This window comes from Epinephelus lanceolatus, chromosome 5 (genome assembly GCF_041903045.1).
Source record: "Epinephelus lanceolatus isolate andai-2023 chromosome 5, ASM4190304v1, whole genome shotgun sequence".
NCBI classification, from domain to species: domain Eukaryota; kingdom Metazoa; phylum Chordata; class Actinopteri; order Perciformes; family Serranidae; genus Epinephelus; species Epinephelus lanceolatus.
This window is the reverse complement of record NC_135738.1, coordinates 24,808,311-24,834,921: the sequence shown is the minus strand read 5'-3', so window position 1 is coordinate 24,834,921 and position 26,611 is coordinate 24,808,311. Positions and strand designations below refer to the sequence as shown.

Genomic DNA, 26,611 nt, shown 5'->3' with positions numbered 1-26,611 from the left:
CATACGCTGCAGCCTCAAGGTGGCATTAACACTACACTTAGCACAAGTTTATTTACAATCTCACTCTATTTCTACAGAAAGGTCTGATTTATTACCATTTTCTTTTTACTAAGCTAAAGTTAGGGCTGCACATAAATCCCCAACTTGCCGTACAGTTTGATACAGTGATTCTAAGGATATCTGAGTTAGTTTAAAGGCAGTTTTGTATACTTTTAATGATTTTCAGCCTGTCTGACAGCATCTGTTAAGCAGCAGTGTGCTGCTCAAACACACAGGCTTACCTGGGTGTACCACAATGTAAATATTTTATTACAAGTATAAAAGTCCTGCATTCAAAACCTTACTTAAAGCAGGATTAATTGATTCTTTTAGCCCCTTGAGGGCGGCTGTAAACACAACGTATTACAAATCACCACCTAATAAAGCAGGACATATGAAGCAGACACAGAGCAACATTAGTATTCACCTGGAGTCATGTTTCTGGACACCCAGTGAATGTAAGACCAATTCTAACTCCTCATCTTCCTCTGTTTTGATCTAAACCAACAACAAGATAAAAAAAATGGGGCTCTTTAGCTAAGTGTTCCATTATGGTCACCTGTTGTTTGCTAACTTTGTGTACTCTATGGTGCTGGACAGGTTTCTTATAGTGACTTTTTTTTTGCTGGAAACAGCTGCCTGTTGCAGCTGGAAGTACTGATTATTGTTTTGAGTGAAAAAAAAAAACGACAATAATGTTGCCGTAAAATTAAAAAATGGAGCTAAAAGATGCTAAAACACTCCACAGAGCTAAGGGGAACTGCAGAGTTGGGTGATAATTCTCTGTGGGTCAATATGAGTGACAGTTTTCATGTTACACACGGTCATCTAATTCAACTTTGATATAAAAATACTGATTATTGCTGCTGAATTATATTAGACTTAAAAATCAAATGGAATCATTGTTGGAAACATTTCCAGCAATGTATTTCATATTTGCAGGCATAACTGAGAGCACACTGTTTGACTCTGCTCCTCCATCTCAGCTGTGATGCACACCTTAGTGCCGGTGCTGAGAGTCTAGCAATGATGGGACCGCCCTTTTTCCCCATCATGCCTAGGCCTATAAGCTCCAGACTGCAAATTTGACTTTGTATCAATACAAAGTCACAGTGTTTATGATGCATTTGTTCAGAACATAGTGACTTAAGATGGTAATTGTAATTGTCTGCCAGAGGATCTCATCCTGCCGAAAAATGCATCATACTTTATAATATGATCCTATGTTTGTAATTTAAATTTTAATTCACAAGCATTAGTGTTTATATCTTTCAGAGAATTAATGAATAAATGTTGTGCAGTAAACAGTAAAGGGTTATTTATTTAATCTTACTATATAATGACGAAAACTCTCAATCCATGTGAAATTTGGCACAGTGGTAGAGGGTCATGGGAGGATGCAAATAAAGCAACCGATTGAAATTGCAAACTTTGAATGGGCATATCTCATGCCCCGTATGTCGTAGAGACATGAAACGTTGCACAGAGATGCCTCTCCTCGTGAGGAACAAATTTTCCTCAAGAACCCATAACTTCCGGTTATATAGATTTTCCGCCATTTTGAATTTTTTGAAAAACACTTAAAATCGATCTCTTTCTAGGAAGTTTGACCGATCTGCATGAAACTCGGTGAACATAATCTAGGGACCAATATCTAAAGTTCCCTCTTGGCAGAAGTTGGAAAACTTACTAAAACTGAGCTTCTATAAGGCAATGAATATTGCGGAGGGCGTGGCTCATCACATAAAGGTGTATAACATCTCAAGGGTTTCACCAATCACCACGCAACTTTGTAGGCATATGACCACACATAAACATTATTGACCCCATCAAACAAAATGGGGGCACTAGAGAGCTAATTTCTTATCTAGGCCTAACTGCCATATCGATTTTTACTAAACTTGGTAGAGGACGCCTCAAGGTGACTGGAGAAATTTAACTCTAATTGGCAACTGGGTGGCGCTATAACAACAGAAAAATGCTTAAAAATGGCTAAAATGCGACCGATCCCTGTGGCTCCCCCTGTGGACGAATGTTGTTGTTTTTTCTAATTTTTGTCATGACTAAGTCATGGTATGGTATGCTGTACATAATCACGGAAACTGTCAGTGTGTCATTCTGTCAGTCAGTCATTCTGTCTGTCCCACGTTTTTTCTGACGTGGTCAATCTATGTGAAACTGCACATAGGCATTAAGGACTGGCATAGGTAGAAGGTGACAAAGCTACCAATGGGTATGGACTAGTTTTTACTAATATCAATACTATCAAAGGGTTTCCGGGCAGATCTTTTGTAAATTAAGACATAAAAAACCAACGCTACAACTAATGATGATTGCTATTTTATGATGAAGCACAGTGTAACAAGAGGACAGTAAATACAACACATGATGTAGAAATTGCAGTGAATAAAGGAGACAATCAACAGCACGCTGCCATCAGTGCCCTGTCCTTCAGGCGGGAACTACTCCAGAGGCTTAAGTGTTGCAGTGACATTACATCAACATTAGCTCAACCCCTAGAAGCTGAGCCAACCACCAGAGGGTGATTCCCCAACTGGAACAGCTTAATGTTCGCCTGCTAACACACTCAACAGAAGGTCATTGTTAGTCCTGCAGCACTGCAAAAGATGTTCCACGGGCTCGCAAGCACAGAGACGCCACAAGAGACGATGTGCTCTTTCTCTCTGTTTTCAGTGCGCTAACACACGCTGTATACACACACTTAGTAAGAGAGGGGGAGAAATAATTACTCCAAACATCCCTGACTGCGAGGTTGTGAAATGTGGAGACCATGTGTAAGGATTTAGATCCCGGTGACAACTGTTGATACACGACAACCCATCAGCGGCTGTAAAACACTTCAGACTGGAGATGTATACAGAGAGAGAAGGCTCCCTCCTCTGTGATGACTGTGCATGCCTGTGTGTGTGTAAATGTGTGTGCGGTTGTGTGACTAAGGCCGTGAATTTTGTGGCACACTGTAAATTCCCCCATAGGTGTGGCCCCTGTGCAGCTATGGCATTCATATAAAAGTTCCAGCTAAATGAATAAGTGGGCTGTTTCCTCCGTGCTGGAATGTCAATAACCATCCTGAGGGCACAGAGAGGCTCTTTGTATCGGCGGAGAGGCTGGAAGTTTGGAGAAAAAGCAATAACAAGTTTTGAGTGCACTCAGCGTGGTAATGTGGATATGCTTAAGCACGTGTGTACCATTGATCCAGTATTCTTCAGACATGTCTGTGCGTATGTAGTGCTGGTCAGGCGGAGGGCCAAGGGAGCGTGTGAACGTTGTGTCTTTGCCCAGGAAGTCTGATGATGTTCCTGCATACAGATACTGACCTGGAATCAATTACAGACACAGGTCAATCACATATTGTGCACACATGGAACAGTATTGTACACGAAAAGTCAAGTAGCAGTAGCTTCTTAGAATTCTACTCAACGGGTACACCATAAAAACAAACAACCAATCTGACAGTTTACATTACTGTTTAGCTTTTACCATTTCATGGGTTTACCTCAGTGAACCTGCATAGAAAAACACAGACTGAGAAATATTTCAAGAAGCAAACATTTGAAAGAGAGATAAGGCTAAAAAGCACTTGTTGTTTACAAGTGTCTGCCAAATAAATGTGTTGCTCCCTGAGAAATGTCTGCTTGCCTCTTCCTTGAGAACAATAATTTGCAGAAAAGTGCTGGGAAAACAGACACATGAATACAAATTTACTCAAACAACCGAGCGGAGACTCGAGGAGAAACATAATTTATTCCCCGGTAAACGGTGCTGTGCAGCAATACAATCCTGGCGCGCGGCAGATAAGGCAGGGCTGCCAGAGTGTTGTGTGATGGCTCGCATTACCTGTGAGGACTGAGGTGAATGGCTGCAACGGATCAAAAGGACATTTCAATCTGCCAGACTCCAGCGTATTAGACAGCAGTTGGAACACGCCATCCTGAGTGTCGAAAAAAGGAAGATAATGTTACACTTTAAAATTTAAATCCAGCTCCTGAACTCATGTCAAACTTATTAATGCTGAGTTTCACTGGCTCGTATCTGCTTTACCTCTCTGCGGCCGGCGATTTCAATGAAAGCACAGATGGGGTGGAAGGCGCCCGTCCCACAGGCATAGACATGTGTTCGATTGTAGTTGTGGAGGACTCTGACAAAGTTAGCACACTCCAACTAGAGACAGAAAGGGACAGGAAAAAAAGTATGGGTGGCTGAACATGTATAATGTATTTAACCACACATAATGGTGTACAGATAGACTAGCTGGAATCTATATATTTGTCAAGGGGTACTTACATTTGCATTTTTGCCTGCCAGTTTGCACATTTCGACTCGGTCCCGGGGAGCAGGCCAGTGAATCTAATGAGAGATAAATGAAAAGAGAAACATTTCACATCTTGTGAGCCTCTAACTTCAGATCCTAAATCAGTCAGTCAGTCAAGAAACCTCAACACTGCCATTTACACTTTCATTAAACCTCTGCCAGACTGTAACGCGCTTTATGCCTCTTTAAGCCAATAAAATAACAATATAATGTGTTCAAGCTGCAGAAGGTTCAGAATGCAGCCAGACTTCCCACAACATCTGAAAGGAGAGTGCATAACACTCCAGTTTTAACAGTTCTACAATGGCTACTTGTGTACTTTAGAGTCAAATATAGGATTTTATGGATCACTTTAAAGGGTACCACTGAGTAAGCTCTTGACCCCCTGACCTGATATGGGCCTGAGTGCAGCCCAAGATCCTCTAGAATGTCCTTTTTTGTAGCCCTTAAGACCCAGACACACCAAAACAAAATCAAAGAACTAGTAGGGACTGCAGTCAGACTGTTGTGTCGCCCCATGTCGCCGGTGTCACTGCAAAGGCTGCAGACAATGGCCAGCTAGCGCATACATTCTACGCCTACACTAGGAAGTAACTCTCACACCAGTGGATGGGGAAGTCTGTATACATCATCAAAAAAAGTTAACTGGAAAACTGACAGGGTGGATTAAAGATGCTAGTTAGCCAGTTAGCACAGTAACAACACAACACAATATTGAAGAACGAAGCATGTTTACCCTGCACTAGCAAACAATAACACAAACCATTACGAACTGTTTCTGCTAAAGAGAGAAATGCCTTAAGAAAATGACCTTATCTTATGTAACAAGTTTGTTTAGATCTCACGCTCTCTGAACTTAAGCTCTTTGTTTACTTTCCTCACTTCCATTTCTCCTTTTGCGCATTGAGCTGAACTGCCAATCAGAGTGATTTCATTTACTACCGTTTACTAATGTGCTCCAACAGCTCCAGCAATGACTTAACATGCTGCCCAAAGAAGAGGGCAAACAAGGGCCAACTAGAGCTAACAGTGCTGGACACACAGCAAAAACTCAGCTTTGTCTATCGGGACCTAGATGCTGTAAACAACACGAGATCAGACTTTGCCATCAGTGCCCCATAACTCTGGAACAAACAGCCAGACAAGTTCGGGCAAGCCAGTTTTTTTATTCTCTATCAGATTTCTTTAAGCACCATTTCCACCAAACACTTTTGGTAAGGTACCTTTGGAACCAAAAGTAAACCTTCCGACATGGTACCTAGACTCTAGCGTTTCCACCACAAACAGTACTTTTATTGTCACTCACTGCTCCGTCCAGCACTCACTATATTTCCTCATTACTGGTGACACAGATGGAAGTCTGCACCTTGTTTATCGTCCACAGAACAAAGTAACTGTACTGCTCAGTGGAAATGGGACTTTAGAGACACAGTATTTTGATTTTACAGTAGTTATTCTAGATTTCTGTTTTTCACTGTTTGTATTCTGTTTCCATCTTGTATTTTACTAACCTTTGATCTGCACATTTTCCAGTGTTATGTTGTGTTATGTCTCCCAGTTCCTCGCCTCTCTCTGTGACATTTTGGGGATTATAAAACATTTAATCTAAGTTGTAGAAGAATTAACACCTCCAGGTGCTGGTACGAGAGAGCTATTGATGTATAACATCCAGTGTCCCTTCAATGTACCCCACCATGTTCACACATGTGTTATAACAGGCTTATGTGCTTAGCGTGTTATGTCCCCTAAATCCTACCATGGAGAGCTATCGCCAAACTTGTTCATGGGTCAACAGACCCTGAAATCGCATGCAAACACAGCAGTGTAAATATTAAAACATCTCATGATTCCAAATCATTGCATGCCGCCGAGGAATTCATACAGAAAACCAGTGCTACGACGTGATGAGTACGGCTTAAACTAGGTTTGAAACCAAGAATAAAAAGTGATCAGTGGCCTAGTTTTACCACAGTGTATAGGGTTTTTAAATCCTGTGGCAAAAAAAGTTTCCAATAGGGCAGCTAACTCCTGAAAATCAAGGTAGAAACAACTGGAGCATTTGCTAGCATAACATTTGGTGTTGTTTTATTGCCTGAGGGTTCCTTCTCGAGGTATGCCTCTTCATTAACTGATAAACACCAAGATTGCTTTCCTAGACCATATTCACTGTCAAGGTTCTGGTCCCAGAGGGCACAGAGAATTAGACTTTTGGTGCATATCTTCTCGGCATCAGTATCAATAACCAGAGAGGCAACAAAAAGGCAACACTTTGAGAGCAAGACCAAGAGTTAAAACAACCAGATAAGAATCAAATAAACACACTGTCGTCCCACTTCTGTGGATCAACCTCAGCTGCATAAACACACACTCACATCTACAAACTTTAACATGTGGCATCCGTCCAAATGCATTTGCGTGTTTGTGTATGTACTTGTGCGTGCGCGTGTGCCCTCCATCATGATGACCCTGACCTTGCCAGACAGACACTTTCAGACTGGTGTTGACTGAAAGGTGAGCTCTTCCCTAAAACAATACACGGCTGAGTACATTTCAGCTTAGCAACGCAGGAATGGGAAAAAAAATACCTTACATCATCCCACTTAATGGCAAGACAGGTATAAGTGTCATGAGCTGAAGCTAAAGGACTGTCGCTATAATAATGAGCTGCAAATGACAGAGGTTATTAAGACGTCTCAATGGACTCCAAGCATAAGTTTGCATGTCTGGGGATTGGATCAATTCATGTGTGTGGAGAAGACACTCCAGCTCCAATTCAATCTTACACCTTCATACGGCACTATTCTCCTGTCAGAGGGTGTAGGGATTCCTCAAACTGCTGTAAACACTTCAGAGTCTACCTAAACAACCTCTCAAGTATAACAAATGGCCTGAACCGCTACAAACCCAAAAGCTGCTGTTTGTTTATTTCACTAGCAGATCCATTCTTTGCCTCATTTTTCTGTCTGAGTTTGGATCGTTCTATATCCTTCTATATATAATTTGCACATGCCTGTTCTGTGCTCTTCACAGTATGGCGTACCTTTCTGGGGGCCCTGGCGAGATTGTCAGGGTCAAGCAGGTAGATGTGCTCCCTGGCTCCCAACAGCAGACGACCTCGCTCCTCATCCAGCAGCAGCGAGTGGGAGTGGAGGCCATCAGAGGGGCCCAAAAACAGAGACACACTGCCAGCATGCAGCAGTTCTGGCTCAGAGAGAGGGGCAGACAGACACAGAGACAAACAGAGAGATTATTAAATACCCGCAGCACAGTGTATGCACAGAGCTTACATTTAAAAACGCACCATATAGCATTGAATTACAGTATGCTGAAAAATGATTTCAGAGGGATTACGCTGTCAAACTTATTCTCTTCAGTTCACTCATGCCGAAATCCCAAAGACAAGCACTGAGTTTCCTCTTCTGGAGAAACAAAACGTGCCTTGGCTTGACTTGAAACTTGCCTAATCCTCTGTGGTTCAACACCTTAGCTACATATGCTGATAGAGAGGAGATACAGTAGCAGGAGATTTCAACAGCACACTGCCTCAGTGGATGCATTAGCAGATATCTTCATCAGGGTATTTTTGCAGCTACTTCATTAACTCTGAAGAAGATATCTCATGGTTTAAAAGCAGCTGTCTTAAAGGAGGTGAGGGCTTTATTTTATTCTGAAACTACCTGTCTCTCTTCCAGTACTTTCCTGACAAGACCTCATTAGCAGATGACTGAACATCTTCATAAACATGTGTTGTGGCTGTATGTCTGTCATGGGTAATGTGATATTAGATCACGATAAGAGCAGGTGGAATACCTGTTGCTTACACATTAGTTACACATCATACATCAGTTGCACCCCCAGAAATCTTTCATAGGGGTGGCCAGATGGGGGCCATCTGAATCTCAGAGAGGCACAACCAAATCATAACTCAGTTTTCAATTTCAGGAACTCGATCATGCTGTTGAAGTATGTAGGCTGGTTGAAAACTACGTCAGTATGAGAGTTAAGAAATCACATACTGATATCGGCCGAATCACCATGACACCACACAAACATCAACAATCACTTTCAGGTAGAAATCTGGCATGTGATTACAATGGTGGAGGTATGTAAAATCGGCAAACTCGTAGGGCTGCTGTGAAACTGCGCCTACTTAGGGCAACAAAAAAATGTATTAGTCAAGGACTGAAACATTTTCTGTTTTTTTTTTTGTTCACTTTTAATTATTTTTTTTGCAATTTGAGCACCCTTTTTGTGCACAGATGTCCTAAATAAACTGACATTTTTTTGCATTGATCTCAGCCTTTTTATGGCTGTCCAGCCCAATTGCATTGGTGTGCAGGTATCTCCCCTGCCGTCCTTTGTGAGATATATAGTTACACATTGTGATCTGACTTGTCTAATGTTTGTATCATGTTTGATAAATGTAATCAACCAGCGTGGTAGCTTAATAATATATTTTTGTGGATGGGCCTGCAGCCAAACGTAAGTGTATGCTACATTTGAATATTTGCTCTACTTTACCTTACACACTAACCAATCAAGGCCATGACAGACCATCAACTCTGTGTTCTGGCACATAAAATTACTGTTTTTGTCAGTGGAGTCTGGTGGCTTCAATATAACAGGTCAATTCCCTGTTGGAAAAGGCTGTCTGACAGCAAGGTAATGCAATGAAAATATTCCAATTAAAGTTTACACTTAAACTGATATTGAATTTTTTGGTGGGCTTTTTTTAGATGGCTAAACAGTAACTAATTGAGGCAATGTTTGCTCAGCTACATTTGATTTTAATGCTCATGATGCAAGGATTTTCTACCCGTCTTGTAAATAAACACTGTGGTTCTGTCTATGCTAAAGTTTCTTATTTTTACGGTTACAAGAATAAGAACTATCTTACTACTAACCTGATGTGCAGAAACTAATTCCAGTACAGTTTCACAACAATCCTGTTTTAATATTACTCTGTGTGTACATGTATTAGGCAAACCATCGTTCTTCAACAAGGCTAGTTGTCCTTTCCCTCAAAAAGACAAATAAACAGTTTTAATTTGGAGGAGTTGATTGTTAGGCACAAAACATTAACTGGGAAAAAGCCCTCTCAAGATTAGGGGAACCATGTTCCCTGGAGTTAGAAACTACTTCCTGTTTTGTGGCAAAATGTGGAACTTTAACAGCTCCCCACAGCCACACTATTCAATGAAAAATGCAAACTTAACAACTTCGAATCTCAAATGTCTTTTGATGGCATAGACAAAGTTTGAAATGAATCAGGTTGGAGTGTAAATGGCAAAAAAGACAAAAAGACAAAAAAATACCTGCATGGTTAGCTCAAAATGGCTGACTTCCTGTCAGGTTTAGTGTATGGCTCGAAGAGACTTTTTAAGGTCTTTTCATGTCACTTTGCTTCCCAGTTTTTGTCTGTCTGGGTGAAATGTACCGCAGGGAGTTCTTTATGCTATTGAGCCATTTTGACACACCTGAGCACAAGACTTAAAAAAAAATCATATTTTTTCACTGCTTATGATGTATTTGCAATGTTTATGGGCAACTTTAGCCTTTAAAAAATGCAGTTTATTTCAAGAAATAATAATAATTCTTTGAGTTTCATTTCAGCCTTCACTCCCACCTGCAGTCAGTGCTCAGGGCCCTAATAAACTGCATACAAAGACTTAATATAACAACTCTGTATATGCTGTGTTTCCATTAGTAGCATTTGGACTCCCTGCTTTCAAGGTCCATTTCTGGGAGCTAACCATTGACTACATTCTCAGCTCAGTACTGTGTCCTTGATCTCCTTGATCTGAGGAAAATCTCTTCTATCACCAGGCTCTTTTCAGTGCACCAGTATAGCAACATGCCTTGAATAAACACTGGCTCAATGCGGGGGAGTCCTGTGGGAGTCACTCTGAAAGGATTGACATTGTGATTACCCTCTTGGTGTGAAGGATTGGAGAGGTTACCAACCCTCAATATTTGAACTTCTAGGACCTCTCCACACCACGCAATCCTGCTTAATACCTCCTCCCATACACGAGCTCACACACACAGCACCCCCACATGTTCATATCTCTCACCCCTCTCTCACACACATCGTGCCCCCAGCAGACTAAACCTCCCAGAGAGATTAGGCCTGCTAGCCTAATCTGCTCTGTAAACACATAGCACTATGAGCCCATTGAAACAGCCCGCTTGGCTGTTGCCACTTAGCATAGTTCTCCACACCTTTCACCAGCCAAGTGAGCCCTCATCCCCTTTAACAACTCTTGATCGGCTCCTCTGCTGGCGCTCCGAGGCATCCACACATTTATTTGAGTAAGACATCACCATGTTGGCTTGCTGCCAACAGGTTAAGACTCTGCTGATGAACAAGATTTAAGTTCTATAATACTATAATGTATGCTATTGTAAAAGTGCAGACCACCTCACACAGGATGAGTAATGTTTAATCGGCCGCATCATTGCCTTTCTTCTGAAGGCTGAAGTTGATGTAAGCGCATTAAGTGGAAAAGATACATTACTGCAATGACACTGTGTTTGAATCTGCCATAAGTGCTGGGAGAAGATTCACATCATAACATTATTCACTATTGGAAAGATGGTCTTTTGATAGGCTGTCTATGCAGTAGAAACACACAAATACTTATGGAACTGGCACTACATGACCAAAGAAAACAGAATAAAAGGGCTGTGGCATTTTTTACTACGACTACCAGAATGCACTGCACCGCATCGGACCAATAAACACTGCAGCTGGTGTGTGAAGTAATGCAAGCTTGGCCTTTTTGACACAGGAAACAATATGCTGGCCAGCTGGTAACAAACAATCTCCAATTACAGTTAAACTGTAGGCTAAAATATGTTTCTGAAAACACTTTAGGGGGACAATAGGCAACGCAGTTAGAGAATCTTGGTTCATATTTGATCAGCACTGCTTAGTTTTACCGTTTGATCTAATTTTTTTCAGCCTTCACTTCTCCAGTACATGAAACTGTATGACACCCACTTCTTGTATTATTCTCATATTACAGCCAAACAGTGCACTAAAATATGTTTCTGAAGTGATTTTAGGCTACAAATAGGAAATACAGTATCATAATCATGGTTTATATTTGATCAGCACTGCCTAGTTTTACAGTTTGATCTGAGTTTAGTCTGACTTATACTATACTTTTTCTGTCGGTGGTAGCAAGTATACGAAAATGAAAGTGTATTTTGAGCAACAGCCCTACAGCCAGCAAAAATCTGACTGGATGATAAGTTGCGGGGAGTTGAGAGATGAGCAGGGAGATCTCGGCGCTGTAAGATTAAGGGTAGTTTACCACAGTTTATTTACACATACTACCCACATCATTATGACACAAAGCTGGTTGAAAATCTGCAAAGTAGTCCTGTTAAGCATGAATTAGAACAGTATTCACTAGAAGTACCTACTGATCATCGGACTATGCATTAAAGCTAACTGCTGTTTTCATGTTGCATGATAACAGCCTCGGTCTGCCTTTGTTAATATGCAGTGTAGGATGATCTGTCCATGGTTTCACAAGACACAGAGTGACGTCCCCATCAGTAATGCTGATAAGAACTAATAATAAATTAAGAAACTAATAAAAATGAGCTCAAGAACTGCTAGATTTATCATGGAAATATGTTTTGATTTGCTGTGACTAAGAAGATTATTTTACCAAATTGAGTTTCGGTGTTGAGCAACTGTTTACAAGTAGAAGAAAAATGTCCTGTAAATTGTCTTTCTACTGTATGAACAATACACTGTAGCTTCAGAGTAATAAGGGCCAAAGGACTGAGGACAGAATGCATGTGGTGTAACTTAGTCCTCTTTTTTTTCACACATTAAGAACAAAGGCATAACAGCAATCTGAATCTGCAGCGTATTAAAGATATTTAAACCAGATGATTTCATTTCTCATTTGGCAGATGGCCATGATGTCAATGTTGTGACTCCGGACAGAACTTGAACTCGTGCCTGGAGATGTTTTCTTCAGAGGAACAAATACATGTGGAGTAGAGGGCAGTTGTTTTCGAGTTGTCCACTCAATCAGGGATGATTTCGCTTTGATCATTTCACCCTTCACTCACTGGAGCCGTGCTTTCACAGGATGGCCATGCAATGTTCGAAGAGTGATCGCTGCTGGGTGGTGCTGCTTTTGAAGAGTGTGCACGGATGAGATGATGACATGATGTGTGCATGATGTGCGCACTGAGTTGGAGATGCTTTTGCTTTTGAAAGATTCTTCTTTGCTTTAGTCATTCTGACTAAGAGAGAGACAAAAATGGGCATTGTTCTACTGTTGTTCATGTGAGATCCAAAGGAAACCGCTGCTTAGTCAGATGGCCCTTCGAGTGAACAAAAAAGTTTAGACAGCCGTGCTCATGGTCAAAGCCAAAAGACACACCCTTGTAGAGAATCAAAAAAGTTGTCAAAGATATATGGCCCCATTAAAATGTAATCATTTTTGCTTTATTCTATCAACTGGTTGGTTGAAGCAAACATAAAATAAGACAACCTCTAGAGCTAAATACTAGCCTAACTGCTGAGTAAACACTGTCCCTACCAATCATTACTCCTTCAGCTACTTACATGTATTTATGTTGGACACTCGGGACGTACATGTGTATCTATTTCCAGCCATGGGTTTTGGAAGCCTTTGACAAGAAGAGAGCTTTCGGAGGTTGAAGTCAGAGTGAGTTTACTTTTAGGTCACAGTGGGGATTCAGTTTTATGGAGCAGGACTGAAGTTCATTTGTGTGGTTTCTTGCAGCTGATACATAGCACGAGGGACGGAGACTTTGAAGTAAAGTTTGCACTGGAGTTTAGAATAGGTTTTAAGGAGAGCAATAATTCAGTTCTCCCTCCGGTGGCACAAAGCAAACAGCTGACGCAAAACTAAACACATGGACGCAGTGCACATCGCCGGGATCAGATGATATACATACAACCGATTGATCAACAGTCTGCTGTGGGCTGAGAGCATCAGCATGAAATACAGGACGTATAGAAGTGGACTGCAACTACACCAGATTTCTCGTATAGCATTTAGCCTCGCCAAATTTGTGTTTTTCAATTATTTTTGGTTGTTGTTTTTTTTGGTGCTGTGTGTCTTGGATGCCTGCTGCTTACAGTCTGGAACCTGGTCGCTACCTGTTTATAAAACCCTGATTTCACCTGAGTGCTGTGGGGTTATCCGGGATTTGTACTTCTGTATCAAATCGACGCTGTACCCTACGCCTTAGACTGACATGCACCTGCCCAGAAGTGTAACTACAAGTTGTGGCGACACAGACTTCCTGTCTATTTGCATAGGCTGAAACCATTACCCTCAGTGGAAAGGAAGCTTTAATTTACTTTAATTTTACAGAAAAAGACAATAAAGCCTCCACAAAATAGCATTTTAAGTCTTGTGTGAAATTTATCCTTCAGGGATTTATACGTCAGGATTTATCCTAGCTTCATATGAGTAGGCTAATTTATACAATGTTAAATGCCATAGTCTTGTGCTAATAACATTAGCATGTTGTATTTGTTTGGAAAACGTGTTTGTAAGACATATTTGTAACGTTAGCAATGTTAAAACGTTGCTGTTTTCCCTGGCTTCATATGAGTAGAGGAAAAGTCTGCTAGCTGCTAGGCTAATTTATACCATGTAAAATGCCATAGGCTTGTGCTAATAACATCAGCATGTTGTATTTGTGGGGAAAATATATCCAGATAAAGACAGGTGTTTGTCTGTGAATGCTGCAAGTTATAATTAAGCCAGTTTGTGTACTTGTGTTTCAAATTGTTGCTATTAAGCCATGTTTAAAGTGTGTTTTGGGTGTGTTTTGAATCATCTCAACCTTACAGCGCTTCACAGAAACCCTGCTGCCAACAAGTGTTTTGAAGGTGTAACTGCAGAGTGACACAGACACACCACTGCACAAGTATAAATACTCACAACAGTGTAGGCCACATATGTAAGCTACGGCGTAGGTGGGCTGAGGTGCAAGTATAAATCCTGCTTTACGTTCTAAGCAAATAAAATAAGAAGAGAAGGGCAATGTGTCTGCATTAAAAAGTCAGTCAAAGGTAATGATTGAAAGGAATTACTGCTGTGTGAGTCTGTACATTGTTTTTCAAGGAAAATCCGGCATTGTATATCTTTAACTGACTGCAGGTTTATGCAATAAGAATTAATGAGAGGATTAATGGACTGTGCTCATGTGTCACAAAAAGTGACCAGTGAACATTTTTGTGGCCATCAAATGTGACAAAATGAAATGGGCTAATGGTTCACAAAGTGAGTCTTCTACTTTACAGTGTTGTTTCAAAGACCACTTACTTTAACAGTGCAACTGAGCGTACTATTTCTCCCTCTTTTCACTTTTCCTCCTGGCTGTGTGCACAAAGCCACAAGAGAAATAAAAACAAGTGGAGGCAAATGTTGCAAGGAGAGATAAAGACAAAGCTAGACATGGTCTTTGAAGATGCACGCTGAAATGGTAACAAAAAATGAGTGAAAAAGAAAATAAAGAGAATCATAGGTGTGAGTCAGTAGAGTCTGATGTAACTTTAGCAATAACTCCAAGTGCACTGATGAGTTGCTGGCATGAGATAAAATATCCATAATGACGTCAAATCAAAGTAAATGTAAATACGTAACAGTAATAAAATTAAGTCAACAATATGTCTTACCTCTGTTGCTGAGTTTGACCCTGGGGACGGTTTGTTTGATGCTTGCTCCAAAAGGAAGGGTGGCCAACAACATCAATCCCACTAATGGGACCCCCGGATGGGATAGTACCTTAATCCTCTTCCCTATGCCGCCATAATTACTGCCAGACATGCGCTGCAGAGCCCAAGCTTCATTCAGACCCTGGTTACCAGAGTCCCTTCTCTTCATGGTGTGTGGAGTGGTCTTGTTCTGTTTTCACTCTGTCCTTTTCTGCAACCCTGGAGAGAGACCGGAGTAAAAAGTCAAGCTAGGGAGGAGCAATCATAAGTGTGCATGTGTGTGTGTGTGTGTGTGTGTGTGTGTGCAGTCTCATCTAACTTTGTGCAGGATATGTACACAGGTTGCTTTTGGGACCATTCAGCTGTTTCACCATGGAGCCCTACAGGCATGCCCCCTCTCTTTACCCGTCCTCCATCAGCTGTTGCCTGTCACTGGCTTCCCTTTTGTGTCGCCTTTAAATCTGTTTGCCCAAAACAAAGGTCAGGCTAAGAAAACATTCCCATTCTACTATCTTTCACTTGGCCATGCCTCTTTCAGTTTCTCTCTCCCCTTTGTCTTCTCTTGACTTGGATAACTCATTTAATTCTTGAGCTAAATGATACTTGCCAATAGTTTTAGCATTGGCTGATGACCCTGTCAGCTCCTCCTTTATGTCCTGTAAAAAAATGGGCCACGTCCTGTCTGGGACTTAACAGAGCATTTAAGAGGCCTGTAGCACAGACATTAGTTCACACTCAATGGAAACTGAGACGTATGAGGGAACAGTCATGGGAACGTTTGCTAGCTTTTCTGGCACTAATAAGCAAGGAGAACTTGAGCAATGTGTACTAATTAAACACGGGACAGAGTGAAATCATTGTGGCAGGAACTAGCCATTTCCCGAGACACTGCTCAGTGAGGAACTTTAACATTAGAAGATCCAGTGTGTAGGATTTAGGGAGATGTTTTGGCAGAAACCGGATATAATAAAATAAGAATGTTTTCTTTAGTGTATGAGAATAAGAATAAAAATGAAATAAGCCACATTTACATGGGGAACAGGTCCTCATCCATGGCCTTCGCCATGTTGCACTGCCACTTTTATACAGTAGTCCAGAATGTACAGATGTGTAGATACAGCCACTAGTGTTTTCACATTTTCACGTCAGCCACCCAAGTTAACAGCCCCTCAGCTATAAGCAGTGTCAGAAAAACACAGGTATTTTAACTTGAAACTGCTTTGAGAGAGGAAAAGTCCTGTGCGAAATAATTCGGCTCCTGGTAAAAACCTCCTGAATGTCTGGATCTGAAGTTCCATCCATCCATCCATCCATCCATCCATCCAATTTTATCCACTTATCCAGGGCCAGGTCACGAGGGCAGCAGGCCAAGCAAAGCACCCCAGATGTCCCTCTCCCCTGAGACGCTTTCCATCTCCTTCCTGGGGGACCCCAGGGCGTTCCCAGGACAGGGGAGATATGTAATCACCCAGCGTGTTCTGGGTCTACCCTGGGGTCTTCTACCAGTTGGACGAGCCCGGAACACCTTCAGTGGAAGGCGCCCACGAGGCATCCTGATCAGATGCTGGAACCATCTCATCTGACCCCTTTCGAAAGGGAGCAGCAGCTCTATGTCTATGTCTGTGCTCCTCACCTTATCTCTAAGGCTCTGGATCTTAAGTTAGCAGAGAAAAAAGGTGAGCACGCATGAGCAGGTGCTCATCGCAGACAGGCTGAACAGCGTTGGAGAAACACTGATTTATTCAGTTTTTTTTTCCTACCATTTCTAATCAGCTGGTCCATTTGTTTTGAAGAGGAAGAGATCTCTGCAGTTAAGCTCCCAGTAAAAACCTCCTGAACAATAATAAACACTTAATAAATTCTCATGAGGAGAAGTTTTAAGCTTGTTGCAATCTGCAGTCTTCACTATTAGGTGCCACTGAAACCTACTTAATCTTATACACCGGACCTTTACACATTGGAAACATGCAAATGTAGCAATGTTTCAATCCCAGGCATTTTAAACTGACAAAGATCCAGCTGTCATGTGCATATAACTACACTCTTAGCAAACAAACGTGCAAATGTGATCATCACGAGACACAGGATGTTCTAAAGGGCATGCAACTGATAAAACGAGTCCACAGAGAGGATGTTTTTTTCTTTGGTAATCATTTATATCAAGAGATAAGTAATAAGGAAATGAGGAACTAAGTGCTAAATTAATGAGTAGTCAAAAAGTTGTGCCTGAAAGTGATTGTTCCCGATTTACTCTGAATCAGGTGCTAATCGGCACAATTACACACACATCAGTGGTGTATTTGTGCCAGGAAAAGTGGTGCATCGTACCACATTGGAATGCATTGTTACCTCATAACCTTACCCTTGTTTAGAATTGCTGTGCATGTAGTGCATCGCCCTACCCAAATACCAACTGAGTAGGATCAGTGTTTTTAAACACACATTCCTGCACATTCCACAGCCATCTAGCTATTAATTAACCAAGCAATTGATGAATTAATTAATGAATGCATTAAAAGAATCCCTCCCCTGAAGACCTTCTCGCTACATCTCCCTCATTACTTTCCTTCTACCCCCATCTCAGATAACACACATCAACCTGTCTTGTGACAACATAAACAATGTCAGCCTAAATTAATAGATCCAGTGTGGCAAACACTCACAGATCTCAAAAACTGAAACCAAGCATGTTGCTTCCGGTTGGAGGAATTGGACATAAAGTCAAGATCACCTTTTGGGCCAAACACTGATATAAGTTGACATTATGAGAACATACATTCATTCACGCCTACGCACGCAGATTTGCGTGGCATGTTGGCAGACAGATACAAGCTGTTACAGTACAACTCATTTCACTTCATTTATTTTCCCTGTCCAGCTTTGGCATCTGGTGTTTGAAACTTGGGGGAATCAGGGCAGAGTGGCACCCCGCAGCTTCAAACTGGAGAGGATTAAACTCTGATAAACAGACTGCTGTTTACTTAAGATGACAAATTGAGGCACCTTCACACCTTCAGGGTTAGGAATACAGATATGGAGCTGTGTGTGATGGATGGGCCATCGGCAAAGAGAGTGAGAAAGTGAGCAGGTTTAAATCTGTGCGGTCTGCGCACACTTTGTGAGCGACAGTGATAGTGCCGGCAGTGGGGCTCATCCTCCCAACTGTATCTTCAGGGGAGCAGTGACACGATTCCACCCATGTGAGTAGCGTTCGAGTAATGTATCTCTCTCTGCTGCTTGAGTGCCCACATCTATCAGCAGCATAGGTCTGTACAGCAGAGAATACACCCCAAACAAAGGAGAAAGCTCGAGTGTTAAAAAAAACTCCATCTGTTGAGAAAAAGGATGACAACAGGAGATCGTCATGCGATATAGCACGGAAGGACGTAATGTGTTGCCAGTCAGTCAGTTCTTCGGAAAGGGTGAATAATAAAGATGAACGAGAGATAGAGAGGAAAAGCGTAAGAGAGAGGGAGAGAGAGAGAGATAGAGGTGTGAAAGAGCAGAAACTGACAGCTTGTGCCATGTGGGTTAAGCTAACACCCCTGTTTCCTGGCGGCTAGAGTCCCTGTTGTCTTTGGCAGCATGGCCGGCACACGGTGCAGGGGGTGATGGGAAACAATCCTGATGGCGATGGTGACAGATTTAAAGCAAGCAGCCAATATGGCGCTGCTGGCCTCTGATCTCAGCCCAACATATAGCATCTTATACATGTCACCTCCTCAAATTTACTGGCTTTTCCAGCAATCTGGTGTATATGTGCAATAAAACAACCATTCACCAGTACCGATTAACTAAAGCTAGGGTAGGCAATTTATTTTAGAAAAATGTCTTTGTAATAGTTGTTGAAATTCTCTTTGCATCCCAACAGCTGTCCATGAGACAGAGACAGAGGGCTAAGAAGGGGCTGAGCGAACTCTACAATGAAATAAGATTTAATAAACCAGTCCAGTCTACAGGAAACACTGGGTTTACAGTATGAAGCATGTGCATATGCCCGTGGTCGTCTGGTAGGAGGGGCTTCAGACAGTTACAGTTACAAAGTTACAAATATGTTACATATAGTTACAAAAATGGACAGGCAGAGGGTCCTTGCTGTAGGTTTGTTGGGCACAGGAAAACAGAGATCTGTGTGGGTACGTGAGACCCTAAAAAAGAGGGTGGATGATGGGAGTTTCCAGGCACATTTTAGGATGACTTGTGGGCAGTTTGACAACCTGCTGTCTATGACTCTGGGTATCCAGCAACCGCCACCACAATTTCTCCTCAATTGTTTACCAACTGTAAACTTGCTGTCGTGACCACCACAGGAGTAAGGATGCACCGATCCAATATCTGGATCGGATATCGGCCCCGATATCATCAAAATAGATGGATCGGGTATCGGAAAATGCAACCTATACCTGAGGCGATCCTTTCCCTTTAAATCTACTGCGACGCGAGCTACGTCATTCGTCATGGAGCAAAGGAGAGAATCTGCTGTGTGGAGGTATTTCACACTATTTCAACTGCTGTTGCACAATTGTTTATTTTTGTTAAAAAAATAAATAGTTCATCTGCATTAATCTGTTTCATCTTGTTTCATTTTATCTTAGGAAAGAACTGTGCAGTCATCAATGCCTGATGCCGCTAGTCTTTTCTGTTCTAAATGTAAAGGTAGCTTGTTAGCTCAACCATGGTACTGGATCGGTCTCAGGTATCGGCTGATACTCAAAGCCACAACTTCAGGATCAGTATTGAAACTGAAAAAGCTAGATCGGTGCATCTCTACACAGGAGGCCCCCCTCTCAAATCATCTGACTGAACAATGGGAAAAAAAGATGACGTGGGGCGCTTTTCCAATCTAAGTTGAAGTTTTTCCAAATCAAGGAGTTCGGAGCTCTCCAGTAAAAACGCCAGGCACCTACAGCGCAGAAATACGAGCCACGTTGCAATGCAAAAACAGCAGGCAAAAAGCTTCATTCTCATTAAAAGCAATTACAAAAAGCTGTCTCCAGCTGCCAAAATGCTTTTTGTGTGATTGGGGCCTGAATTCTGCTGGGGTTTTTTTCCTTTTCCAGATTTCTGCCCACCTTTGCTTTAACAATGATCCAAAATCTATTATTCAGATGCTATGTGGGAAATGTAAAGTAGCTGAACTTTTTAAAGAAACTATACAGAGGGCAGAAGTTGTCGCCAGACATGTGAAAGGAGCAGATGGTGAAGAAGTGCTTTGGCCACGGGCATTCTCACACAGAGACCACCCCTAATGAGGCATTTAGCAACACCCAGGTGCCCTGTAGAGTACTCTATTATCAAAGCCCTCCATCTCCACAGGACAGAGTGCATTAGCACGGCTATTTGTCTTTATTCCCTGACCACAGGCACTGACCTGGCAGAACAACATGGGTAATTGTTTCTAGCTCTCAAGACATTGGTTGTTTTTCTTGGCCAACAGTCAATCATCTTTTTTTAACCTTGCATTTAAGCAAGCATGTAACTCCCCTGTGAGTCTGTGTGAGTTCACGTCTCAAAGGGGGAAATGCAGGACAGCCAGCAGGCCACACTGTTTGTGTTTGCACTAAACACAAACTGTAAAGCATATACAAGGAGCATTAAAGTTGATGTGCCGGCTATAACTCCAGTTATAGGTGGCAGTAAGGAGGAAACACAAGACTGTTAAAATACAGTGCTCTTTTTCTTTATGTTTTGGCAGTGCCATAAACTGTAAATTTCAGAGAAAGGGCAATTTATTTCATGCTCTGCAACAAGCTGAAAGACTTATAAAAACAAAGTAAAAGAGCCCTGTCAGCTCTCCGTCCTCAAAAAACTAGTAATACTGATCTGAAAGATCCGACATTGATGTCTTCTGACTCCTGTCGAAAGTATTTCTCCTTCATAACGTTAACACAACACAAGCTCTCACTCTTTTCAACTGTTGCCAGAGATAAAGTAAATATGAAACATGATCGGTGCAATGATGTAAGATTATTTCTGGACCCAGATGAAAAACCTCAACCTACACACTGTTACACTAAAGCTTTCTGGCAACTTTTATTGTATCACTTACTTGTCTGTAATTTGTTTACCTAAGTCAAAGGCAGCAAGCTGTGATTCATTGTAGATTTTTACCGCAAACATTAGCCCATCTTATCAGAGTGAAACACCGCATCTATCAGCACAGCGTGTGTATCTCTTGGGAAATTACATATCACTCCAAAAGAAATGATTGCAAAATAAATTGCCAAAATATGCCCTTACGCACTAAATGTAATCACCCAAACACAGTGATACAGACAGAGATGGGCTTTGAAGTTGAAAACGCGGCAGTAAATTAGCCCTAAATAATGAATGAGCACACAGTACAAAACGGTAAGGATAGGTAAGGATATCTAATACCTCTCCATGGACTAGAACATGCATCATTTGATCCCTTGCCATTAGGGAAGTCTGCATTTCCTGGAGCCATTTACCTGCTAATAAATCCAATAAATCAGAAATCCACAGGCTGTCTGATTACTAAATGCCCCTCGCACATCTAAACAATACAGACAGTTAACTCCACTGCCCCTGTAAAAGAGTTTTTGAGAATCTCTCACAGCGAATCATTCAGGCCCCGCTCTGCATCACATAAACACATTCACAACACCACATTAACAGTAACAGACATCTCATGACAGCCAGCCTTTGCTTGAAACCCTCTATGCGTGAAATGACTGAGAAGTAATGCCCAGACGAGACGACATTCCAGTGGAATTCCTTCCGTTTTAGAAGCTGAAGAGTATGTCTGTGGAGAAAAAAAATACTAAGACGATGGATAAAATTCCAGCCCTGAGGTTGTGTCTGTCCATGTTTTGTCCAGCCCTGACCTGTTATTTGAAAACAACTGGTAACAGAATACTCTGAGCAACTGCTGGTATGGTAACCAAATACACCCAAGACGCATAAAAGTGCTTGTGCTGCCTTTGTTAAAGATTCTCTGTATGTTTAATGTTGCAGTTTAATCCTGAAATCTTTGGCGGTGGCAGACGGAGTCCACTGCTCTGAGGCGGTGCCAGCTCAGGTCTGAGAGTGAATGGAAAGGTGGAAGAGCAGAGGCGGAAAGTGATACTGGATCTGTGGTTTAACTCCTTTCAATAGAGAGGATGGAAACAGAAAAACATGAAGTGGAAACAAAATTGAGAAGCAGCCATGTAACCGAGACAACTGCATTTGGATAAACATGCCGATAGGTTTGTTGATAAGTGACAACAAAACAAGAAACCCTACACACGCTGACCGGGGCATGACCTGGGCATGCAGCTCTGAATGTGCAAGAGTGTCCGGCATGTATGAACATATGTGCGTGTGTAAGCTAATACCATCCTGAGATAGGCAGATGGGAGCAATAGGGCATGAAAACAGTGACTGACAGTTGGAAGTGCTCACGCTTGGCTCCTTACCTTATCCTGAGGATATATGTAAGGGTACACCCAAGTATGCAATGCAACAACTCCTCTCAAGAGCATTACTGTCTTCTAAAAATATGGGAAGCAGCTCTTTTGTTCTTGCTCAGTCCTAGAAGGGCTTTTGTTACGTGGTTATCTCCACACCAGCTCTGCTTCACTTCAGTACATACAGAGGAAACACAGAGGCCACGGAGCTGCAGGGCAGGCAGCCGGGCTGTCTGTCTGCAAGCCATTGGCACATAACCGTTGTAGACTCTCTAAACAGCAGCAAAGGTGCCCAAGCTGCTTTGTCTGTGTGCACTGAAGGATTCTGGAAACATGACCATATAAGGTTAGGCTGGTGCGCAGTGTGGCTGCGAGCGTGTTTTAATAACACTTTCCACCAAATAACCTGTTGAGTTTTAAGAAAGAACTCTTTCAGTTTTTAGGTTTCATCACCATGAACAGCATGACGTTGTCACAGAGTGCAGGAATGGTGCTGTAGGCCATTCAAAACACAGCTGAATATCGTTGCTGTGATTTTTTTGGAGTAATGTTGGATCAGTCCAGACATGCAAAACGGAACAGCAGTGAAGGAAAGCACAGAGGAGGTTCAGTGTGAGCACAGCGTGAGTTTGAAGTGATTGATACAGTGAATGATTATCAATTTTCCCAACCTTACCAGAGCTCTCACAGAAATAAGACTTTTCAGATGTCCCTTCAAAGTTCTCAAAGATCACAAGCACATCACAGCAGTCCTTAGCCTGCCCCATCCCCTGTGTCTGTACATACAACAGTCTGCATTAAATATGCCTGGCAGACAGCACTTCAGTGACGTAACGATTGGACGGTGTTTAAAGGAAGAAAATCAGACAAGATTTTCTGAGTTGTCTTTCTGTGGCCCGAAGCAGAAATCCTTTATTTACCTCAGTCATGCTGATCGAAAGCCCTGAAACACTGCCAGAGAAATCAATACCCACACAGCTCCCATCTCTCCCCTTCCTCTCTGCCTCCCTTCGACTGTTTCCTCGCCTCTCTCGCACACAACACCCCCTCAGCTCAAAGCGCCTTGTAGGGAGTTAGATAAACCTTTAGAAGTGCACTAAGTGGAGAGTGGGTCCTTGAGACTGTTAGATATACAGGCGGAGGAAGGATGGTTAAATAGCTACACCACTCAACCCAAATGAATGTTTTTTTATTCTCATATGCTGCACAGGAAGCCACAGAAATACACACATCGCAGTGAGCTCCAGAAGTAAAGCAAGTACGTCCACTGCAGAATGTTTAATGTACTGTATATCCGCAGTGTGGATATTTTGGGTCACTGAAAAGGACTTGGCTGCTTAAGTGAACCTATAGTCACATTCAATTTGGGGGTATTAGAAGCCCCCACAGTTGCCCCCCTCCTCAAAAACTGTCCAAACACTGCTCAAACACATTTGTTACCCTAACACTCAGCCACTCAGGCAGCTTCTAACATACATCTGTACCTCTCTAGCTGTATTGTGTTGTAAAACAGCTCTCAGTGGTGCAGTTATTGATTTAAGGTTGCAAATCCAGCTGCACTGAATAGAAAGTTTCACATTAATGTGCTTTAAATCATACAACACTTTTACATGGATTCTCAAAACCCATTGTATTATGTGAGAAGTTACACTCTAAAAAGTGATAATGGGTTAGTGGATAATGCTTAAAATAAATGTGTTTTTCACCATAAAAAAAATTGTTTGTTTGTTTCATTAGTCAGTTGACAACTTATTTTAAGGAGCTGGTCAAAATCAAAAACATTTTTGACATTTCTGAGTAGGACTGGGTTAAAATAAGTTAAATCTATCAAATAAAATAATCTGATCACTAAATATCACCACAGCTTTTGGATAAATATTAAATTGATAAAGCTTGATAAAGCTGAACCAAGATGTCAAAGCAAATCGTGTTGGTTATAGTAAATTAACTGAGTTTGTCAGATTACTAAATACTCATAGGACTGACTTTGCCAGAGTTGGAGCTACTTATAAATATGCATGCAAATTGTTACCTCAATTTTTAAAGTTAAACCAGTGGATTCTTTTTTACAGTGTCTGAAACAAAGCTGTTCAGAGTTGGCATTAAAATCTGGTAAGCTGTTCTGCGGAGCTTGAAGTTGGAGAAGTGACTGAAAATATCAGATATCAAAATGTGACAGGCACATAATGCAACATGTGAAAACTTAGTTAAAAAAAAAAAAAAAAAAGGTCTACAAACGGATAAAGACAAAAATCTAAATTTACAAACTGTGTCAAAAAAATGAACATGAGGTTATTTAAAACCTGCAGCTACTGATAGATGTCTCTTTCCTGTAATCGGCTATGGACTCACTTTTAAAATCATATTTGAACAAACGTCAAATAACTTCACAAGTGAATTATTACACTGCAACAGATGGTAGAGGCAAGAACTAAGTAAATATCATAACCCAAAAACCAGTGTACACAGCGACCTGACTCATACTTCTAAGTTTGGATTAAACTGATTCACATTATCATTATCGCGTGTGTTTCACCTTACCTGCCTGTTCAACTCCGTCTCCTCTCACAAGCAACACATGCCCACGCTGTGGACAGCCGCGTCACTCCTTAATTGCCTGGCGCGCACAGAAAGTAACCAAAAGTATAGACACTTGCGAAACCTCGTCCCGACCAACAGAAAAGTGGATGGATAAACTGAATACTTCCCCCCAAATATTTCCACTCCCCTTAATTGTAGTCAACCGCACACTAGCGCTCTTGAACTCTGGGTGCACTCAGTGTGTGTGTGTGTGTGTGTGTGTGTGTGTGTTGGATGGCTGGTTACTCTGTGGCAGATCGCCCCAGGAAAGACAGACGGTAAACTCCCAATTATGCTGCTGCTGCTGCTGCTGCAGGAGGGAGGGGCCCTCAGCATCTGCAGCGCTGCCAGCCAGGACTGAGGTTAGACCTCCAAGTGGTCACTGCACTTCCTCACATTTTGGAAATATTCGCAAAAGTAGAATTATAGGGATATTCCATGAGTCATGAATATAGGGCATTAGAGACTGGATTGGGTTCTTACAATGATCCATCAAATCCACAGTTGTAAAAGTTGTTTAAAAATTGTTTATAAATGGGTTGTTCCCAGATGTTCTGCAGCCCCTTCCAGGAGGTGAGTGGTTGAACCGTTGGATGCGTCTCCTTGGATTTGGATTTAAGAGCTCGCTGAAAAGTTAAAGCAGGAGCTGTCCTGGGGGAGGATTTTCCACAACCTGGCAACCCAAAAGTTGTTCTTACTAATGGCTTATCTATGAGGCATTAACAAATAATTTATTAATCATAAATAAAGTCATTAAATACAGACATTTATAAAGGAGGTCTTATCAAATCCTCTAGGGGGCTGCGATTAAGTGTATCACAATTAGATGGTTTAACTTACAACATCTGGATTTAAAAAATATGGGAACTGTATGAGATGGAACAAATTACATATGCATTGAGAGCCTGGTCTCACTCCGAAGTCATCGAAATACAGCACCTGGGCAGTGACTTGCAGCGTCACAAACCAACGTAAAAAGCACCCTTTAATGTCGGCATGTTACGTGGCCTGTTGCTGTTATAGTTTAATAGTGCCTGGCGGCGTCAAGGGGAAATGAGGCGGGACATGGACGAAAGTTAAGCTGGCAAAAGTCCAACTGTGGCTGGCAGGAGGGGTGGTGGATGGGTCCAACAAACACTGACTTTCACCCAAGAGAGCGGTGTTTGTGTCCCGTAAGATCCGAAAGCCAAACTTTTTGTTTTTTTCCTAAACCTAATCACGTGCTTTTGTTGCCTAAACCCAACCATGCGTGTTTGTTGTTGAAGGAAAAAAGAACATCAATTCCCAGTGTTGTACCGACATAGTGCATTTATTTTGAAAGAGACTGTATGTAAACGGTAAATTTCCTGTGAAAATGGAAGTGTATTTGGAAAGAAGACAATGCATGTAACAGGCAGAACTTGACACGGTGTCCTAGAACGTCAACAGCCAACGCACCCAGGGTACCTTAAATGTTGTATGTGGACGTGGAAAGTCCATGACCAAACATCAATATGTGAGGAGGTTGAAGTGAGAATGTGT

The 26,611-nt window shown here is 41.8% G+C and overlaps 1 protein-coding gene across 3 annotated transcripts in view; it reads right to left on the bottom strand.

The window, feature by feature from the left end:
* Positions 1-25,338, bottom strand: part of sema3d (sema domain, immunoglobulin domain (Ig), short basic domain, secreted, (semaphorin) 3D) — a 41,987-nt gene extending 16,649 nt beyond the window's left edge. The window contains exons 1-7 of one of the 3 annotated variants that reach the window (XM_033635998.2): positions 25,052-25,338; positions 15,060-15,317; positions 7,413-7,573; positions 4,345-4,407; positions 4,102-4,221; positions 3,898-3,991; positions 3,249-3,377 (exon numbers count right to left, since the gene is read on the bottom strand). In XM_033635998.2, the coding sequence (XP_033491889.1) occupies positions 3,249-3,377; positions 3,898-3,991; positions 4,102-4,221; positions 4,345-4,407; positions 7,413-7,573; positions 15,060-15,267 (775 nt within the window). In that variant the 5' untranslated portion in view covers positions 15,268-15,317; positions 25,052-25,338. Of the gene's footprint in view, positions 1-3,248; positions 3,378-3,897; positions 3,992-4,101; positions 4,222-4,344; positions 4,408-7,412; positions 7,574-15,059; positions 15,318-15,417; positions 15,592-23,430; positions 23,552-25,051 lie in introns of those variants that run through there. The other 2 variants (XM_033635999.2, XM_078167937.1) reach the window with 2 other exon arrangements.
* Between the last annotated feature and the right edge of the window lie 1,273 nt (positions 25,339-26,611).